The following is a 21,018-nucleotide window of genomic DNA, read 5'->3' on the forward strand; positions in this document are numbered from 1 at the left end:
ATCAGTAGTGTAATATAACTAATATAATGCTGTTTTGTATATATATCATCAGGAAATTTTATAGCGCGAAAAATTGCGTAAGTTTACGATTTTGTAAGTTTATGAAAGTTTATGGCATAATATTTCGAAAAATTTCAAAATATTACGTAAGTTTACAATTTCGTAAGATTTATGTGATATTACGGTTAAAATATTACGTAAGTTTACAATATCGTAAGATTTACGCAATATTACGGTCAAAATATTCTGCAAATTTACGAAACTGTAAACCTGCGTAATATTACGGTTGAAATATTTCGAAAATTTACGAAACTGTAAACCTGCGTAATATTACGGTTGAAATATTTCGAAAATTTACGAAACTGTAAACCTGCGTAATATTACGGTTGAAATATTTCGAAAATTTACGAGACTGTAAACCTGCGTAATATTACGGTTGAAATATTTCGAAAATTTACGAAACTGTAAACCTGCGTAATATTACGGTTAAAATATTTCGAAAATTTACAAAACTGTAAACCTGCATAATATTACGGTTGAAATATTTCGAAAATTTACGAGACTGTAAACCTGCGTAATATTCCGTTTCGAAAATTTACGAGATTGTAAACTGCGTATGCAGTAGAACGTATACAAGGGGCATGTGATACTATTGAATAATCAAAAATAATATAAACACCTTTTCTTTTATATAAACACCTTTTTTTTTAAGTTTGGGAAAGCAAATTTATTTTTATTTACGAATTTTTTATTATTTACAATTTTTATGTTAAAAATTAAAGTAAATTCTAATTTTTATTATAACTTAATAAAAAAATATACATTTGATACTTGTTCGCTACTATTTTATAAAATAGTACCCAGGCTGTACGGCGTGGACGTCAGTATCGTCACAGCAAAAAAAACGTGAGTCTCCAGCCGATATTTGGTACAGACTGGGCCTACTTACTCACTTAATAAATAAAAAAATAAAAATAATTATCTTCTACGATACGTAGGTAAGTTTCTCCTTCTCCTACGATCATCACGCGTATCTAAAATTAATCAAATTTATCAAATTTAAAATGTGAACGTAAAATAGAATGTAATATTAATTATAAAATTTTATTATAGTATAATTACCCGGCCTCTCCCAAAATCTCGTTCTAAATTCGCGATAATATCTTTGGCCGGTACGCGTCCACAGCCGCCGCCCAGGCTGATCAGGGGTACCATTACGATAAAGGACATAGTTCTAAATATCAAAATCAGTTTGAATATTCGGTAAATACATTTAATTTAAATGAATGTAATTTTATTTATTTACTTACATGGTAATCCCTGACGAGGTTCCTCCACTTTTGGCTGCACTGTTGCCCGGAAACCCTCGTTCGAAATATTCTATTTATTCTGATTCAATTAAATGGATTGGTTAATTTGAATTTAAATTCTTTCTTAAAGAAAATTATAGATATTAGTCATATGAACCTATTGGCAACAGAGTCCCAAAAATCATGGCGGCTCTTACCATTAATATTATGGTAGGCGCGGTTTCTGTCGCGGCGTATGTCGACAAGTTCGTCCATCATAGCCCAGTTCCAATGGACGTTATAGGAACGACGACGTGTTTGGCGAGGCATTATTAGATTTGATTTTATTTTTATAATTTGATTTTGGGATGAGTAAAAATTTGAAAGAAAGTCGTAAAATGTCACTTTAAATAAAATTTTGAACAATACCTCTTTGGTTTGATTTTATTTCTCGTTTCAATTAAAATTTAATTTATTAGACTTTTCATCATTAAACATATTAATTAAATCTCATGCGGATATGGATTATCTAAATATAAATATCATGATTCTAAATATAGATATAAATCACTTAATTTATTTTAATTTTTTTTTAAAAAAAAAATCTTAGTTTGATTTCAATTAAAAATAATTAAAAATCATGTACATGTTTTGGTTATTTAAATATAAATATCAATATATTATATTTAAAAATAAAACAATTTATTATTAGCACATTCTATTGAATTTTAAAAAAAATCATCAATATATCATATTTAAAAATAAAACAATTATATTCTGATTAAATATTTTGCGTACATTTCTTAAAAAAAATCATAAAAAAAATCTTGTACGTCGTACATGCAATTACTAAATATCATCCCCTTGTGATAAATAAAAAATTACGCAACACAAATTCAACACAAACTCAACACAAATTTAACAAATTTAACGAAATTTGGCCAAAATTAACAAATTTTTTACCAGAATTATCAACACAAATTGAACACAAATTTCAGTCACGATTTATTTATGTCACGCCCGTGTTGTTAATAATTAAATAAATAAATCTGCATTTTATTTATGATATGGAAAACGTGACCATAAATTCTTTTAAGGATATAATTTTATTAAAATAAATCAAAACTCCTATATCAAGTGACTAAAAAATATATTTATTTACGAAATATTCATTTTGTTTATCAAATCGGGGTACTATGTGAACGACACCACGTATAGACTCATAGCTACAAAGTTATATAATTCTATCAATTTTAAGTGGGACATCCATATAAATATGGGTTCCTTTTAGATTTAAAATCGTACCATTGAATTAATGCGAGATTTAGCGGTGGGTCTGTTAATACTTCTGCTAACAATAAGGCCTATAAATAATAAATATTTATTAATACTTTTATAATAAATTATTACATAAATTGGAAAAATACCTGTCCATAACAAAGTCCTTTGTCCGATATATAATCATTTGATTCTTCAGAATCCATTGAAATAGCTATGTCGCTAAACCATACTTTATTATGATACCTGTTTGTGGCACGCATTATGGCACCATTTTCCAGCGTTACCGATCCTTATATGTTTATTCGGGTTTCACCAATAATTGTGAAACCATCAAGTAAATCTAGATACGAATCCAGACAACTTATAAATCTAGCAAAACCAGTCTGCATTTTATTGTCTACGGAATCTTTTTTTTCATTAAAAAATGTATTTGCATCTTGTAAAGAGAATTCAAAGAGTCTTGCAGAAAATTTACAAGTGCGAGGTGTTTTTGCCGGATTCACTGAATGTTGAGACATTCTAATAGATATTGCTTGACGTTTTATCTATTAATTTAATTTCCATCTTAAGTTATATAATAAATATATACAATAAATAAAATTTTCAAATACTTACAGTTCGTAAAATCTGAGGTTTGACATCTTTTTTATTGCTAATTCGGTAGGGTATTTTAACGAAATATTTGTGAAGACTTTCGTAAGTTTCTGTAGTATAGCCATTTATTGCGCCATAAGATCGTATTGAGTCAATAATATGATAAACCCATGAATGCAATTTAGGTAACTTCAAATTGGAAGGAGAAACAAATTTAAAAGCCTTGACAAACATCCGGGCCCATCTATGTATTGCATTCTAAAACTTAAATGTTAATTTAATTTATTTAATTTAAATTTTCAATTTTACTAAAATTTTAATACATACATTAAATTTCTCCAAGTCACTTTCACTAAATTCTTCATATCTACTTAAAATATACATTTCATTCCAATATTCGTACAATTTCGTAAGATCATCATTATTTACAAAATTATCTACTTCATTGTTATTTTCATCATATAAATTATCAATAACAAATATCATGACTTTCATCAAACTTCGATATTCATTAGCAGTTAATCTTGCAATTGACTGCAGTCCATTGGAAAAAATTTTAATGGCGGAAAAACGTGGGATTGCTGCTAGACGGCGATCTACTTCTTCAACTAATTTATTACCATTAACATGTTGCAATTTTAAGATATCGCACGTGAAGATAATTTGATAACGAAATAAACCTAAATCTAAATGATGCATTCTGTCGGGAACAGTAGCCAAGTAGATATTTATATTCCTTGATAATATAAATATTTATAATTAATAGATATATATGTTATTATAATTATTTCTACTTTTGCATACTTACGGTAAATCCCAAAAAAAATTATGTACAGATTCTATGCAAACAGATCTTTGTGTATCATTTTCAAAATGTTTACGCATTTCATCATGAGTTCTTAGTATTACATCGTTAACCGATAAGTCTATATTTGCAAGATTTTCCCTTTTAACTAAACAGGAGTGACATGGAAGGTTTGAATTGGAGGATTTATAAACTAAACAAAAACTTGCGGCCTCCGGCCAATCTGCAATAATAGTTGAAACTCTAGGATAAAACCAGGTATTTTCATTATTTATAAAAAGGTCTATACCATCTTTTAATAAAATAATAGGTTCTAGTAAATGACGTAAAGATTTATGAAAGGTATCACGAACCAGATCTTTATTTGCAGCTTCTAAAATTGGTAAATATCCCAAAAGTTGCTTTGCATCCTGTTTATTACGACGCCATATTGGGATATTACCTAATGTAATATATATTGGATGCAATTGACTTTTTCCTAATGTATCTGTAGTTGTTGCATCTGAATATAAAATAATTGATAATAATTTGGAACCAGTAGGTAAGGATTCTTGCGTAGTTTTCCACCATTTTCCAGTGTTTTGTTCACTGTAAATACTTTCTCTATTATACTATAAAATAATATAAATAAATTAAAATAAATATTATTTAAATTATTGAATTAACTAATATTTACTATTTACCTCATAGTTTTCGTAAGATAGCGCAAAATTTTGTGTTATGTCAGGAACAGTTAAGATATTTTTGATGCACTGTATTAAGTTTTGATAATAAAGAAAATAATCTTTATCTTTATGTTTTGTTATAAGAACTTTACTAAATTCTAAATTAGAAAACTTCATATTATTCATAAATGCTCGTCCTGTTCGATATTTTTTGGTAATGGTGATTCTGTAAGATTTGAATGTTTATTAAAAAAACGTATTATTTCATTACCACCTTTATTGTTTATTTTATATTTCGTTACTAATAACATTAGATCTTTATAAGCATCATTAGGAAATTCTGTGCAAGTTTTGGTATTGAGATTTTTGGGTTCTTCAAAAATTTCAGGCTCTTCAGATGAATCTAATATATTTTCAAAGTTACTATCTTCAAGGCTCATCTCTGATATTGCACTTCCAATACTGTCAAATGACATATTTTGTACATTATTATCATCATTCACCTAAAATTATAAACCAAAATGAGTTAGTATAATTTGAGCTTTTTCTTTAAAAAGAATAATTTGGAATAACATAATTACCTCAACTTTATCATTTTCATATTCACTACTTAGATTACTTCTTGTATCCATTTCACTGCTATATTTTTCACTATCATTATTATCATCATCATCTTCTACTTCTACTTCTACATTTTTTAAGCATTTTTGGGCGTGTTGAGTATATGCAAAGCGTTAACTGAATATTCGCATACAAAGGGGGCATTTGAAACTCATGTTACTAAATTAACGCGTCAAATTTGATGAGTCGTCGGTCTGGATGGTGTCTCGCTAGCTCCGTACACGGCCTCCACGGCCTCGCAGTACCTATATCACCCCTACGGCACAGGAATCCCCATATATACTACTACCATACGGCCATAGTGGCCATGGCTGGTCACACTACTTTCCAACTCTTTTTTTTTATCCATTTTTTCTTATATATAAAACTACGACCACTATGACCACTATGACCAGACTACTAAAAAGTGGATAAAAACACGAATAAAGCCAAAATCGGACAGAATATCCGGTCATAGTACTGGCGGATTTACAAAAAAACTTATGATAATACTATGCCACCTTAGTTAGCTCCTGGACTCCAAAACCGAAAACCCGATTTAAGCTATAACCCTTTATCTACTTACCTGAGACACCGAACTATGCCACCGAACTATGACCGCCGAAGTAGACCGCGACCGAACATGACCGCCGAACTATGACCACCGAACTACGGCACGTTACCCCGTCAGAAAAAATAAGTAATTGAACAATGGGTATTGAGAATAGAAGCATATCCAGATAAGTTTAGAAGCAGTACTAATCCGTCTTCTTTTTCTTTTTCTCCTAGGCATTTATCAATACACTGTTTACACGCGTCATCAGAATCTAAGATTTTCTGTCCAAGTTTTTTGCACTGCCGATTGTAAGCCGTCTGCTGTCTCTTAGCAGCGGTTTCTTTTCTTTTCCTACATCTCTTCGATCACCCAGTCTATTCCAGTAAAAGTATTCTTATGCATACCACAAATTGTGCAGTCACCACGCAGCCGGTAACGCCCATTTGTAAAGTCATATCTTGTATTTCACTAGCCGTCTCAGTTTCCTTCTTGCACTTTAGGCAGTAAAAACGTGTCATTTTAAGATTTGAAGTCTAAAACCATTCCTTTAATTTGTTGTAATATGTCACACTTAGAGAATTACTATAAGTACTACAATCTCCTGGAGTACCAGCATGAATTCTAAAAGGTGAAGAGCACTACAACCTATACAAAAAGCCCCTAAAGGAAAAGTCAACAGAACGCCCAAAGGTAATTGTATGGAAACCAAATGCAACACATCAGGCAGATCTTGCAGAGATGCCAGTTGACCCCAAAGGATTCCACTATTTCCTCGTAGTGGTGGAAGTTGCAGGAAAGAGAGTTGATGCAGAACCCTAAAGGATAAGACTGCAAATAGAGTTCTAAACGGGTTTGTCAAAATCTACAGAAGAAATCGTATTAAGCCACCAACACACAGACTGGAGACAGGACTCCGGATCAGAATTCGCTAACGACCAGATACGTGATTTTTTCCTGAACAGCCTAGGGGTAATGATGAGGTTCGGCGAACCAGGAAGGCATAAACAGCAATCTTATGCTGAAAGAGCCTATCCAAGCCATCCAAGAACCCCTTCTTAAACGAATGGTAGCACAGGAGTTGAAAACTGGGGTGACATCCGTGGAATGGTCAGAAGATTTCCATAATATAGTGAGTAAAGTAAATGAACTCTGGCAGAGAAATCCCCCAGACATTCCGACAGGGTGGCCACCTAAAGCTGTCAAAAAAGACGGATCTCCTCTCGAAGGAACACGTGTCGAGTCGAAGTTAGATGAACCTATTTCTGTACTTGGTAACAAACTTCATGGAAAATTCCGTACAGGAGACATAAGATGGAACCCAAACATTCGTGTAATCAAAAAAATGATACTCTCACCCGAACAACCTCCTACATATCTTCTTAACGGACCACACGTCGATTAGTGTATCCAGATGCGCATATACCCGAAAGGAATTGCAAGTAGTTCCTATTAATGAAAAGCCTCCACCTGACTCGTGATAAGAGGACAACCCAAAAGATTTGTACCTGAGCAGATACTTCGGCATCGCATTAGAAAGGTCAAGACCAGTATTTGGTTAAGTGGGAGAGATTCCCAGATACGACTTAGGAAGCCTGCTGACCAGTTGAAGGAAGATGTCCCTGACTTAATTCGCAAATTTTGGGAATAAAAAAAAATAGAAGAATTAAAGGGTCTTATTTTTTGTCTCCTCGATTAACATCAGGAACTATTGGGATAAAAACATTCTTCCCATCACAGGTAAGGGCGACATGTTCACGTGATTCATGGACATCATAATTGTAACGTTTCAGACACGTCCGGCTCAATCCAATTTCCCTATGCTTGTATCCATCTAAAACTGCAAGATCCTCAGTGATAGCATAATCAGGGGTAAGTTTGATTAACACTCCCTTTACCATGCCAAATGTCCTACCTGTTCCTGGAGCACCAGATATGTTGTATGTAATACTCTTGTCAATATCCAACCCTAATTCCTCAGCAGCTTCTCTGAATAAAAGACGCATTAGCACAAGTGTCTGCTAAACACTGAATTGCTATCCCATTAACCTCCCCATCCAGTGCTAAAAGATCTTTAGTATTCTCCAAACGAGCTATATCAATATCCATAGGATCGTATTCCCCTGATATCCTCTTCTTGTTCCTCCTCAGCTAAGTCATCTGAAATCTCTATGACTTTTCTAGCAGACATCATCTCCTCCTGAAGAATCTCACGGAGTAATTTCCTAAAGTCTGCAGACCTTAACAGGCTTAATAAGTCATTCTTAAGTAACAGCTTTTGCAGGTGTAGACTTACTACCAGTAACTTTTACAGGAATCTTAACAGGGGGTTGCTTTACTTTTCAAGGGTACACTAGAAGAGCTAACTGCTGTCTTATTTGGGGACGACTTAAGAAGTTTTGAGATACTCGAACCTACTTTTTTTTTGACCCAACACGAACCATATAGACATCACCATCTTTTTCTCTCAATTCTACCTTTTCACCAAAACTCACAGTATCAATGTCCATAGCATCATCGTTAAGATCAAGATTTCTCATTGCTCGGGCTAAATCCAGATCATCACGTCTATCTTTAGCCTTCTGAAGTTGATTTGTAAGTATTTTAGACGTCCCACGTTTATATCCCATAATAAGATCAATAGCATTTTGATGATCATCCAAAGTCCACTCAGGAGCATCAGGGTCATCACCAACATCACGATCTACATAACCATCATCCCAATCAGGATCCCTGAGGATCCCGAACAACACGTCTCCGTGGTTTTCTTTGCGAACAGGTTTAATCTGCTGTCTATAGACTGGTGGATTACGAACTGGCCGAGCCTGTAATTGTTTAAATTGCACCTGAAAATTCTTGGTAAGTTCGTCAGCTTGAGCCTTAAGCAACTCTTGTAATTGTTCTTGAGTAACCCCAGTTGACTTTGATGTCAGTACGACAGGTTCCTGTTTTCCTAACGGAGGTTGAGTTACATCACTGTAATCTGCTTGAAGTCGTCGATTTCTATCTTGTAACCCCAAGCGCATTTCAGCCCTTCTCCGTTCTAAATTTCTCAGATGTTTAACAGTCATCATGGATTAAGATTACTAAACCTTTCTGCTTCAAAAATATTATCAGCCGAAAGACCTCTAAAGAACTGGTCGATAATAAGATCATCAGTTAGTTTTAGTAATTTACCAGCTCTCTTTACAGTTCTATAAAATGCATCAACTGGCTCATTTTCCTGATAAAGACTGTTAAAACGGATACGTTTCTTTTCATCTAAAATAGTTGGGAATTGTGTTCTAAGCCAATAAAGCGCCTGGTTAGGTTTAATACCTGGAAAAACTATAGAACGATTATTATTAGCAGCAACACCAGCATCTGCAGTAGCTGGAGCAGCTCTATCCTGTCGGACGAAAGACCAGCTCTTCCCCAAGCTTTATCTCCACCTATTAAATCATGGGTAGGAATAAATGCTGCTCTAATAGTTACTAATGTATTAGCTGCATCTGTAGCATAAACATGTGCTTCAGACCCATTTACATAGGTACCTGCATTTGGTCCTCCTGCACCTTCTGGTATTACTAATGCTACAAAAGCAGCTAAATTATCCACCTCAAGTCGATACCAGAAAGTTCCCAATTTTTTCCTGTAATTTCTCGATCAAACCATTCAGCCGCTTCACCAGCCATGCAGCTTCTAAGTATACCCATAGCTCTTTTCCAAGACTCTGGTGGCCCTCCAGCAGCATATGGGTTAAGATTAATAGTATCAAGATAACCCATATAAAGCCTAACAAATGTATCAATATCATCAGTAGCTTTACCCTCAAAAATCGGCAATCCTATCGCAGTGGTAGCCATATCGTCTCTAGTGGATTGTTTAATATAGGTGGAGGAGGGTTCAATTGTCTAATTCGAAACCATTGTACCTGAATTCTAAGAGCAGCTATCTGTTGGAAAAGTCTATTCCTAAGTCTCCCTAATGTCTGAATCCCAAAACGCACCCTATTATTAGCATGTGCTAGCTGTACATTAACCTGTCCAAGTTGCGCATTAGCCAATACAAGTTGTCCTCCAGTCCGAGTAGCCCTCAGCCGCCAATGATTTAAAAGGATATTACCACGATTCACAGCATTTTGAGCCTCATTACGATCCCTTACTGCTTGAGTATAATCTGCTTGTAATACATTACGTTCATGTCGTGCCTGATTACGTTCACCTATAGCCCGTCGACGAAGCTCTACCATAGTATCATAATCTCTTTGCAGGTTATGGTTTTCTTCTATGAAATTATCATTGGCAGCACGTATAATAACTAATTGACGTTCTAAATTAGTAAACGTTTCATCAAATGCATTTATCTTACCTTGTGCAAAAACTAACAAATCTTTTGTAATACCAAGTTCTTCATGTTTTGCTTTACAGCGATACATTAATATATTAATAATATGTTTGATTTGATTATTTGCCTCCTGTATCTCTGAATCAACAGTTAAACGACCCCTGGTAGTCAATAAATTTGCATGAGCCTTAAGTATTCTAACTAATTCATCATCGTCTTTTTCATTGACCAAGTGTGCAGGAGGCGGTCCAGTAGGTTCTGAAGGAGTATAAACTGGAATTGGTGTTGATGTCGACATAGTATTTAAACTAAGTTAGAATAAAATTCAAATGGATCTTTATGTATACAATTTGGACGAGTACACGACCGACTCAAGACAAGGCAATGAGTTTGCTCCATCATGGCCCTTTCGATTAGCCGTAGCAGGTAGCTCAGACTCAGGTAAGACAACTATGATCATTAATTTGTTAATGGGTGACAAGAAAGCAAAGGAGGATGGTAATCGGTATGTACTATGTGATGCAGTACTTTTAGTTGGCAGATATCTTGACGAGCCAAAGTGGGCAGTTGTACATGATTTTTTCGAAGAGGAGAAGATCCCATTCACTGCAGTAACCCATAGTGAGATTCCAGAGATTGATTCCTTCGACCCTACTCAAGCTACTGTGGTAATCTTCGAGGATCTGATGGATGCACCTAAAAAAATCCAGGATCTCATCACTGGTTACTTTACACATGGACGACACAAAAATATTTCACGTATTTATGTAGCCCAAAGATTCTTTGCCATTCCTAAGGCTATTCGAGAAAATGTTAACTACATCTCACTGCATGGAGGTCATGGGAGCCTTACAGATACCAAGAGAATCATCCGCCTATATACAGAAGAATCAGAGTCATTAGCACCAGTAATTGATGATCTTACTCTGCAACGTGAATTTGTAGTGTTTGATCTTAGACGGTCCAAAAGTGATCCACTGTCCATTCGAGTAAGATGGGATACTAGTCTCAGTTCGATCACAGAGCAATCTCAGTTCAATCCTAGTTCGATCTCAGTTCAATCTCAGTTTGATCCAAGTTTGAACCCAGTTCGATCTCAGTCTGAACCCAGTTCAATCACAGTTCGATCCAAGTTTAGTCCCTATGGTCAGAAAGCTGTATTTGAAGCAAAAAAAGGTGGACACTTGATTGAATTTGCTCGGGTATTTCCATCCCCTAAAGAACGTCAACATTTACTTGTACCTGGTGTCTTAGCCAAGAATGCAGATACCTGGATTAAATATGTCTTTCAAAGGGGGCTTACACTCTGGGTAAGATTCCTAGAGCTGACTTTCAGGATTTCTTAGCAAAAGTACAGGGTAAGACTGCAAAGACTGAAACTCTGAAAACTGAGAATGTGAAGGAGCTTATTCTCCCGATATGAAGCCCTGAAGTCTAGTCGCCCTCTGGATAATAAACAAATAATAGAAGGTATTGAAGTCCTTATACAGATCTTTCAAGAGCCACATGGACCGTCGAGCATTACAAGTAGGAATTAATAGTATCTTGTGAGAATATCAAGTAATTCGTACGCAGAAGCTTTAAGAATCATAGCACTTTTTTTACGACCTTCAAAGTCAATCCTTAACATCTTAGCCTTCAACCCTATTGCTCCTAAAGCACGAGAAGCAAAGTTCTTAGTCATTGGATTACTTATATGATTTACATAGTTCTCATAGAATGTAGTGAAAGGCTCGTCAATACCATCTGGATATGTATCCCTTAGAAATTGATATAAAGCAATTTCTCCACTGTCATAATCCCTATGGCTATAAGCTGTTCGGAAGCCACTTCCTAATATCTTCATATGGCTCTCCATCCATAATATTCATATCCAGTTTTTGTGTAAACAATTGTGTAAAGTCCACATTACTTCCCCGACGAATGATCTGAACTAACTTATCCCTAGCAAGTCCCAAGGCTTGTAAAGGTTCACTCTCGTCGCCAATCTTCTTTATAATCTGTCTATACAACACGCTGGATAATCCTCTATATGCTGTTTTTGGAGTGATTACTCCACAGTTTTGGCATTGGTTTATTACGATTGATGTTGACATGGCTATCTTTCTTTATGTAAAAAAGAATTATTCAAAATTAAGTAACTATTCGGAGCAGTCCTTGCACAACTTGTCCGTTAAGTCACTTGGGCTTACAGGCATGAGACATTCCCTACACAACTCAATATTAAGCTCTGCAAGTCTCGGGGTATGGTCTTCCAAAGTTCGTGGACGACCGGAAGGACCGGAGGAAAGTGTTCCGTTAGTCGTATCTTGCTGTAAGATAAAATCATCATATTCATCTTGGTCAGCCTGAATAGCAGTCCTGATTTGTTGTATATCATTGAAAGTTAACCGCTGCCCATCAAGATTTTCCTCATTATAGCGTGTTTCATTGATGATTTCCTCTATAAGCGCCTCTTCTTCATAATGGACAAGGTAGTAATCCTCAACTACATCATAGTCACTCTCAATCAGTCTATAATATGTTCTAGTACCACGTCGAACATAACGTCCTGTATCTGTATTTAAATATACAGGTTGCTCTTCAGGTGGAGGTGCAGTTTGTCTACGGACAAGCCTTCCATCAATATAATCATGGGATTCCATAACTATTCGATTAAAGGTATCTCCACCGATAATAATTGGACGTCCAGTTATAGGGTTAGCTATATAAGGGTAAGACATGTCCTTTTTCTGTACGCGTCTACATACCTAATAGTTTTCTTCAATTTACAATAACCAAGTGACACGGTCATCAGTCCTTATCAAAAAATACGAGAATACCTGATGACAAGGTTACATGGTCATCAATCCTTATTAAAAAATGCAAGGATACCTGATGATAAGGTTACATGGTCATCAATCCTTGTCGAAAAAATGCATGATACCTGATGATAGCGTTATTATCATTATCAATCCTTCGTCGAAAAAATGCAAGGATACCTGATGATAAGGTTACATGGTCATCAGTCCTTGTCAAGAAATATGAGGATACCCGATAAATAAGCTACTCCTGTTAGTCCATTCATACCACTCCCAGTCCCCAAGGATCGCCTCCCCATCTTTGTTCACTTAATGCATACTCTATGGTTTCCCTCTCTTGGGGGTCCACGACCATCCCATTCCTAAGCATTTTTTCCATAATATAAAGCTGATCCTCGGTAAGGCAGTTTATCCATCTTTTATAGAGGTCGTTTACATCTTCAAACGTTATCCAGTCAATTTCCCTCTTTATATAATGCTTTCCGAGAGCTCGGATTTCACAGTACACATCCCTGATCGTAGTGGCATAATTTTTCCACCTCTTATATGCCTCTCGACGAACTTCCTGCCACCACACTCTATCTACCTTACTCGCTGCAATAAGGTCAGTATCCGGGATTTTTGTGACAATGCGTTCGACTATTTCTACTGGTAACCGGTCTAACATGATGTTATGTTACTTATACTATAGCCATCTTCAATTACTGTACGCCCATTACAAATGGATAAAAAATATAAACTAAATTCGTACAGGAGCCGCTTATGCAAGAAGTTCTGCTAAGGTTTTCTCAGCCTCATTCATAGTGACAGCTCGCTTTGGGGGACCTGTTAATGAGTCCTTAGTTACATTATAATACAACTCGAAGAGGGCCTCAAGTTTGTCTAAAAGAGCTTGTTTATTCTTGTATGATTCACGAATCTTTGCTATCTTAGCAGTATATGCTGCATTATCTGGGAAGAGTTTTCTGGCCACGAACTTCACATATGATACAGGAGACTTTGCTGTCTGGATTCTCTTGATATACTTCACATGATCCTGGACAAGGTAGCTGGTTTTGCTAAACCCTTGAATACTAATGCGACTACTATAGTGTCTTTCAATGCACGGATAATCTTGAGGACAGTTTCATCAGAGACAATGGTGAACTGATTGTGTGATGCATCATAAATAACTTTATCACTAATGCTGTCAGCGCTGTTAATAATGCTTGCTAATTCGGTATATGTTGACACGATTCCTTATACTTTTTTGTACTTTGTAATAAATAGGAATCTTCAAATTGACTTTACATTCAAGCAAGAAAAAATATATATACCTACTGTAAATCCAACCGCATTCTTGGCAATCATGTCCAGATAACCTTGTTTGCATTTTTCACATGGCAGTATCCTGCGGTTTCAAACTTGAGAGCTTTCAATGCTTTGGATGCATTTTCTGGACAAGTGATAAGTGTAGGACTACTCGGCTGTTCCTCTAGAATAAATCCATCTGTATGGATGCGTCGTACTTTATCCTTATATGGTTCTAATAACTCTGAAGTCATCTTCCGTCCATGTGCTAATAAGAATGGAGCGATCCTAGGATACTCACCCTTGAAGGGACTACCTGGGTTTGTGAACTGGAATCGCCACTGGTCAGATCCTACTGGTACGATGGAGTCAAGTGTGTGGCCTTCTGGAAACTTGAATGGATCTGTTTGATCTGTGGTGAGTGTCTTGTAATTGCGTTTCCTCTACAGTGCTTTTCCCCATAGTGTATTGAGAACTCTCTTTGCAACACGACCGGCCACGCCACCCTGGTTCTTTATATTGAAGAGAAAGTGGACATACTCACCAAATATTACAGTCCCAGGAATTCTTGCTTCTCTGTCATATATCAAGGCATTTGGCTTTCCATCCTGGATTAACTGTATATCGAGTCCAAGTTTTTTTGCTCGTTGTAAGTCAATGAATGTATAGACTCCCCTCTTATTCTGTCGGAAGAGAATATCATTACCACTTACCTTGCCCTTGGGCGCTCCCTGGGAGCTAGCACGAAATAATCCATACAAGGCATAACCTCTATGGTCTACAAAGTCTTTGAGTATTTGAAACTTACCTTGTCGGATTGGAAAGTTTGCATTTAATTGCTGAATACTTGGATATAAACTTGTCACGTCGTATTGCCTTCCATAGCCCTTCCATTCATTGTCTGCCCAAATAAGACCTCCCATTATTGCATCACTTATCCACTCTGCTTCGACTGGGTCAAGAGGATCATTGGCTGGAACCCCTACACTAAACCGTGCAAAAGAAAAAGCAGTGGCAGTTCTCTTGTACGACCAGTTGTGGTAAGATAAGTCGATTCCTAGACCGAACTTCTTTGTAGCCTGTAGGAAGGAATCCCGCTCTTCATGGATCCTCTGGTATGTTTCCTCAAGTGTTTCATATATTCCAGTTTTACAATTCTCGATAGGGATGAAGGAGTAACTATCAGAGTTCTTACCTTTCTGAAACTGTCCAACTGTAAGAGACTTAACTGTCTTACCATTGTATATTGTTACTACATTATTAACCCCATCTTCACGATAAACAAAGGGGGAGACTTTTTGTTTTCTATCTAATTTGCTAGGGTGGAGTCTTCCGGGATTCAGTGCAAGAGAGTAGTGGCCTTGCATGGATGCTTGCTTGAGTACGTCCTGTCAGATTTGCTTTTGGAAATTCGAGTGGAATCCCCTACAATATTAAGTGCAAGGCTTCCTGCAAGTTGTTCAACCTTATCCATATATGAGACTGGAACTGGAAGCATCACGATTGAGACCTAATGCCTTTTTGATATACTCGGGCTTTTTGATTGACTTTGGCATTTTAGAGAATGTGCCGTAGATATATTTCAGGCATTCATACAGGCAATCATTTAGCTCCCCGTTGCAACCCCCTGCAACCGGTGGGGCATCTCTCACATAAATTATGAATCGTTCAAAATAATCGGGGTCTGCATCATCCGGTAGTTGTGCTTCGTCGTAGTGGTCCAAGAGTGAGAAGAGGCTGGCTGGTTGGTTTCCTGATGTCCATCCACCGGGTTTCCAGTTTTCATAGGGAAGCAGAATCTGAAATTTATGTGTCGGATACCGGGATTGGAGTTGCTGTCCAAGTCTGGCAATAGCTCCCTAGAAAATCTTGCGCCTGAATACTGTAGTTCTTTGATATCTGGTCTTGTAGGCAAAGCACGTGCAATTTTTGAATAGGCCATTTGATATAACTATGAATTGTATTCAATTGTAATATAGGTTTTTTATATAAAAAATATAAGATAACTAAGAGGCGCTTATCTTATTAAAAGGAGTCAATCATATCACAGGCCTCATCAATATCCAGCTCGTCTACAAATCCATTAGCGGCTTCCCATTCACGTTCCATATCAGTTTTTGGACGTTCCTCTGGGATTTCTCGTGCCTTACCCTTATTCATCTTCATAGTTTCATAACCGGAGGTGGTAGGGATAATCTCGGCATCATGATCCTCCTTATATGCTCTTATTAGATCTGCGAGTTCTTTACGGCTAGGTGTTTTAGGTAAGTACCCATTATATTCTATCCAGTCCTTGAAGCGGTCTACTACCTCCCTAAGGTGATACTGGTACTCGTCCTCAATACGTGTTGTGGGACATTCCTCTACTTCAAACGCGAGTATTTCCCAGTCATAGTTGTCTGACACGTCTTTGGTACTTAGCCCATAAATCCTTACCTGTATTGCGTTACATCATCAAGACTGTCCTTCGAATTTCGACCCACGCTTACACTGGCCGTAAAATCAATATATCGGGTAGCAGATACGTATCAGATATGTACCCGATATGTGTAGTATTAATGCAGAAAATCGGGTACCGATATGTGTAAGATATATGTAAATATATATATCATATACATATCGGGAGATCGATACGTATATGTATATGTAAATGATATGTGACGATATATATATTTACACATATCTTACACATATCGGGTACCCGATTTTCTGCATTAATACTACACATATTGGATACATATCTGATACATATCTGCTACCCGATATATTGGTTTTCGAATTAGCGTTACGATCCCATCGCGAATGCTTTCCAGGTGCTCGAGTACCTTCCTTTGGTTCAGGGTCCCAGTCAACTTCTAGTTCTCGTGCGGGTCTGGGATAATTGCTCTTTAGGAGTGGCTTCGTGGGTCAGGCTTAGCGGACAGATGCAGAAAATTCTGTGGGAGACGGGTTGTCTTCGGTGGGAGCTGGTTCTCTGGGTCAGGCTTAGTGACAGATGCAGAAAATTCTCCCCAGAAAATTCTGCGGGAGACTCGGGTTGTTGTTCAGGAGCTGGGTTCACAGTTGTAAAATCTGAGTCAGATAGCAAGTCATCTAAGACGTCGCAGTAGTCATCAACAGCTTTAAGTGCAGGTTCTTCAGCAGGCGGCTCATCTTCTTGATCAGGTTCCTCATCGGATAGATAACAGTCGAGAAGCTATCTATAGGTTCATCAGTATCTGACTCTATAGGAGCTGGAGATTCCTCAGGAATAGGATCCTCATTGATGACAGGTGCGGGTTTTACCTTCAAGCAATCGGGCTTAAGTGGTACTGGTGGTGGAGTCTTTTGGTTTTGCGGTTCAGAGCAACACCGACAGAAGCGGGTTTTTCCTCAGCAGGTTTCTCAACAACTGGCTCTACTTCCTCTTGATCTAATTGTGCTTCCTGTATGTCTTGTGTCTCCTGGATTACTCTACTAAAATTCTTCGCAATTTTTGCTTTATCTAGTATGTAATAGTTTATTCTAGCACCTGAACGTCTTGGGCGAGTTTTAGGAATAAATTGCTTAATCTCCATACCAAACTTATTATCACTAAGTGTTTTGTTTTCGCCCTTCTCACTGCACCAATTCTGGTAAGTGCTATAGAAATTTGTACAAGGAATTTCAAGTGTATCACAATTGTCGGGCCACATCATTTCAAGGTAATATTGTATGAAACGCTGGGGATTTGGAATACTTGCTTCGATTAGCTCCTGTTTCATTTAGATCAGTATCGATAGATCGGGGATTGAAGCTAGTTAAGTCTCGGCTAAGTAAATAGGACATGAAGGAACTGGCTGTATCCGGATTTTCTAATACTTTTACGAGAGAACCAAGTATTCTCTATTGCCCTTATATTTGGCTGAGACGTTGCTACAAATCTTTCATCTCCCATTTCTATACGGATTGGCATAGCATGATTACTGAGGATCATGTAGCCAGCAAAGTCATCAATAACCTTCGCATCTATCCCCTTTTCCCCGATAGAGATGTAAGGCTCGGTGATTAAACTCTTGAGTCGGTTGTTTGCCCCGTGCCATTCCTTGCCTGACATATCGCATTCATTGAGGATGATAAGTTTTTTGGCACGAACAGCCGCATTGAACCTTCCCATTACATCTTCAAGACGCGTAGTGGAGAGGAAGTTTTCACGGCCGAGAATACGTTCTCCGATAAAATCGGTTAAGATATTCTTACCTACATCTGTGGTGGACTGCGCATAATAATTGCGTCGTACCGGGTTTTTTGTCGGGATTTTGAACCAGAAATGCAAGCCAGTTGAGGATGTACGTGGTTAACTGCTTGTCCTCTGCACACCATACCTCATGAACATGTCGAATGATTGGATTAACTAGGTTCGGTTTGATGTGCTCAGCGGGTTGAGCCCTGAAACCTAGAAAGAGATTGAAGAATTCAGGATTATACTTTGGCGCGTTTGGGGGATAAGGCATGAAGTTTACATCTGTATAACAGATCTTTGTGACTGAGGCTTGGATAAGAAGGTCCTTTAACTTGATGGATGTGGTCATACCATCATCTTCTCCCCTGCATCCGACCGAATACTTACCTTGCGCTTAGTAGAAATTCCCTTGAGATCTGCAGCAAACTCGAAGTATACGCTTCCATTATAAGCCTTCTTTTTTCTGATCCACATGCCGGACTTCGTGGTGATGAAAGCCACAGAAGCTGAGATTGCTGAATTGATGCTTTCTTTTGTGTGCGTACCTATACACTTTTTAAGAAGGTCGTCGTAGAAGAAACGGTTGTTGGGGTTAAAGATTGCTGGAACTTGAGCGGCCATTTTTTGTTCTATCAAATCGAGTACTAATTTATAGTTACCTAATCTTCAATTGCCGAATATTTTTTCCAAAGATCTGCACTCCTACCAGGCTACCCTCCTTGCCCCAGCCCCATGCCCTCCTGCGTTCTGCGGTCCTCCGGTTATATCTGGTTATCTTTTAGGGGTAAAAAAAAACTATAAACCACGAACCTTTACGACTGCTCTAAATCTTCCCTTCCCCCTTTTCAATCCACGTATATCTAGTGAAATCCACACCGCTCAAGAGCCCACCTTACCATTATTTGCTCTTTTCTAGCGTCCGTTAACTCTTTACAAGCCTTTTGATACTCCTTCCAATTAAGCTCATGAAGTTCACGATTTCCAATACCCTCTTCCTCAAATGATTGACCAAGAGCATCCCCCGCTTTTTCCTTCTTTTCTACTGCCCTGTCGTATGCCTCCTCGGCTTTCTCATATCTCTTCCACAACTCGGCTTTACAACAGTTGTACCAGAGTCTGTTTATCTTGAGGTGCTTTCCAAATTCTTTGGCCGGAAGGTTTCTGACTATTTCTGCTACTATATCCGAGTCGTTGAGGGGTGATGCCCGCATTTGGATCCATTTACGGATTCCATAGATGTCTACAAGATCAAGTCCGAGGTCTTCGGCAAGATAAGTGGCTGCGTGTAAGTTCGTCATTGTATATTACTTATGGTATACCCATTGTTCAATTACTTATTTTTTCTGACGGGGTAAGTGGCCATAGTTCGGTGGTCGTAGTTCGGCGGTCATGGAGGTTCGGTGGTCATAGTTCGGCGGTCATAGTTCGGTGGCGTAGTTCGGTGTCTCAGGTAAGTAGATAAAGGGTGGTCGTAGCTTAAATCGGGTTTTGGAGCCTGAGCCTAACTAAGGTGGCCATAGTATTATCATAAGTTTTTTGAACTGTGGCCAGTACTATGACCGGATATTCTGTCTGATTTTGGCTTTATTCGTGTTTTTATCCACTTTTTAGTAGTCTGGTCATAGTGGTCATAGTGGTCGTAGTAGTTTTATATATAAGAAAAAATGGATAAAAAAAAAGAGTTGGAAAGTAGTGTGACCAGCCATGGCCACTGTGGCCATGGTAGTAGTATATATGGGGATTCCTGACCCCCGTAGGGGGGATATAGGTACTGCGAGGCCGTGAGGCTGAGGTGGGGTGAGCGGTAGCGAGACACACATCCAGACCGACGACGATGAAAAGTATCAATTCACTATTTAATTTATATGAGATTATGTGTGCTAATAAAATTATATTGCAAATTCATTGTAAAAATTTAATGAATTAATTGAATGGATTACAATTGATTGAGTTATTTGAATAGACACGACTACGCAAATTTACGCATTAATGAATGGAACTGGCTGTAAGAATCTGGTGGCTAATATCGTGGAATCATTCGCAATTTTACGCATTATAGCAAAATTTAAAATATGCGAAACACTCAGCAATTTTGCTGTCGGGAACTTGCCGAGTTCGTGGGTTGGCAAATCTAAAAATAAATGTAACAAGTTTACGATGTACCATATAAATATTGTTTATTATTTTATTTACTATTTCAATTTGCCGGCAACCTGCCAAGTGAATCTGACAGCAAAAGTGCTGAGTGTTTCGCATATTTTGAATTTGCTGTAACGGGCTGTAAGAATTCGGATGGCTTATTCAATCGGCTAATCATCTGATAATCAGCCGCAAATTTATTGGCTTAACACGGCAAATCACTTTTACAATAATGGACGGATGATCAGCCACAAATTTATGCGATAATCAGGTTATAAGCGCTCAAGATCACTATCAATCTGATCAGCCAAATGAGTTCACTGGCTGCAACTTTTTTTTTCCATGCATAAAAGTCCCCCAAATACGTGTAACATGTTATTTTTTTATAAATTGGATTTGATTAATATTTCGATTGTACTATGTGCTTTTACGAGAGTTTTTTTTTAAAGTTCTCTTATGAAAGTGTTACAATAT

General features: G+C 37.3%; 4 protein-coding genes across 4 annotated transcripts; all 4 read right to left on the bottom strand.

The window, feature by feature from the left end:
* Nucleotides 1–13,176: 13,176 nt before the first annotated feature.
* Nucleotides 13,177–13,581, bottom strand: OCT59_001891 (uncharacterized protein; the record flags this gene model as incomplete). Its single annotated transcript, XM_066144144.1, has 1 exon — nucleotides 13,177–13,581. The coding sequence occupies one exon, from the start codon at nucleotides 13,579–13,581 to the stop codon at nucleotides 13,177–13,179; it is 405 nt and encodes a 134-aa protein (XP_065995337.1).
* A 93-nt stretch (nucleotides 13,582–13,674) lies between these two features.
* Nucleotides 13,675–15,571, bottom strand: OCT59_001892 (uncharacterized protein; the record flags this gene model as incomplete). Its single annotated transcript, XM_066144145.1, has 3 exons — nucleotides 13,675–13,950; nucleotides 14,276–14,616; nucleotides 14,749–15,571. The coding sequence occupies 3 exons, from the start codon at nucleotides 15,569–15,571 to the stop codon at nucleotides 13,675–13,677; spliced, it is 1,440 nt and encodes a 479-aa protein (XP_065995338.1).
* Nucleotides 15,572–16,229: 658 nt separating this feature from the next.
* On the bottom strand, nucleotides 16,230–17,947 carry OCT59_001893 (uncharacterized protein; the record flags this gene model as incomplete). Its single annotated transcript, XM_066144146.1, has 4 exons — nucleotides 16,230–16,640; nucleotides 16,953–17,076; nucleotides 17,198–17,400; nucleotides 17,561–17,947. The coding sequence occupies 4 exons, from the start codon at nucleotides 17,945–17,947 to the stop codon at nucleotides 16,230–16,232; spliced, it is 1,125 nt and encodes a 374-aa protein (XP_065995339.1).
* Nucleotides 17,948–19,265: 1,318 nt separating this feature from the next.
* On the bottom strand, nucleotides 19,266–19,703 carry OCT59_001894 (uncharacterized protein; the record flags this gene model as incomplete). The annotated part of the gene is made up of 1 exon (XM_066144148.1): nucleotides 19,266–19,703. One exon carries the CDS (start codon nucleotides 19,701–19,703, stop codon nucleotides 19,266–19,268), a length of 438 nt encoding a protein of 145 aa, XP_065995340.1.
* Between the last annotated feature and the right edge of the window lie 1,315 nt (nucleotides 19,704–21,018).

This window comes from Rhizophagus irregularis, chromosome 10 (genome assembly GCF_026210795.1).
Source record: "Rhizophagus irregularis chromosome 10, complete sequence".
Classification (NCBI taxonomy): domain Eukaryota; kingdom Fungi; phylum Glomeromycota; class Glomeromycetes; order Glomerales; family Glomeraceae; genus Rhizophagus; species Rhizophagus irregularis.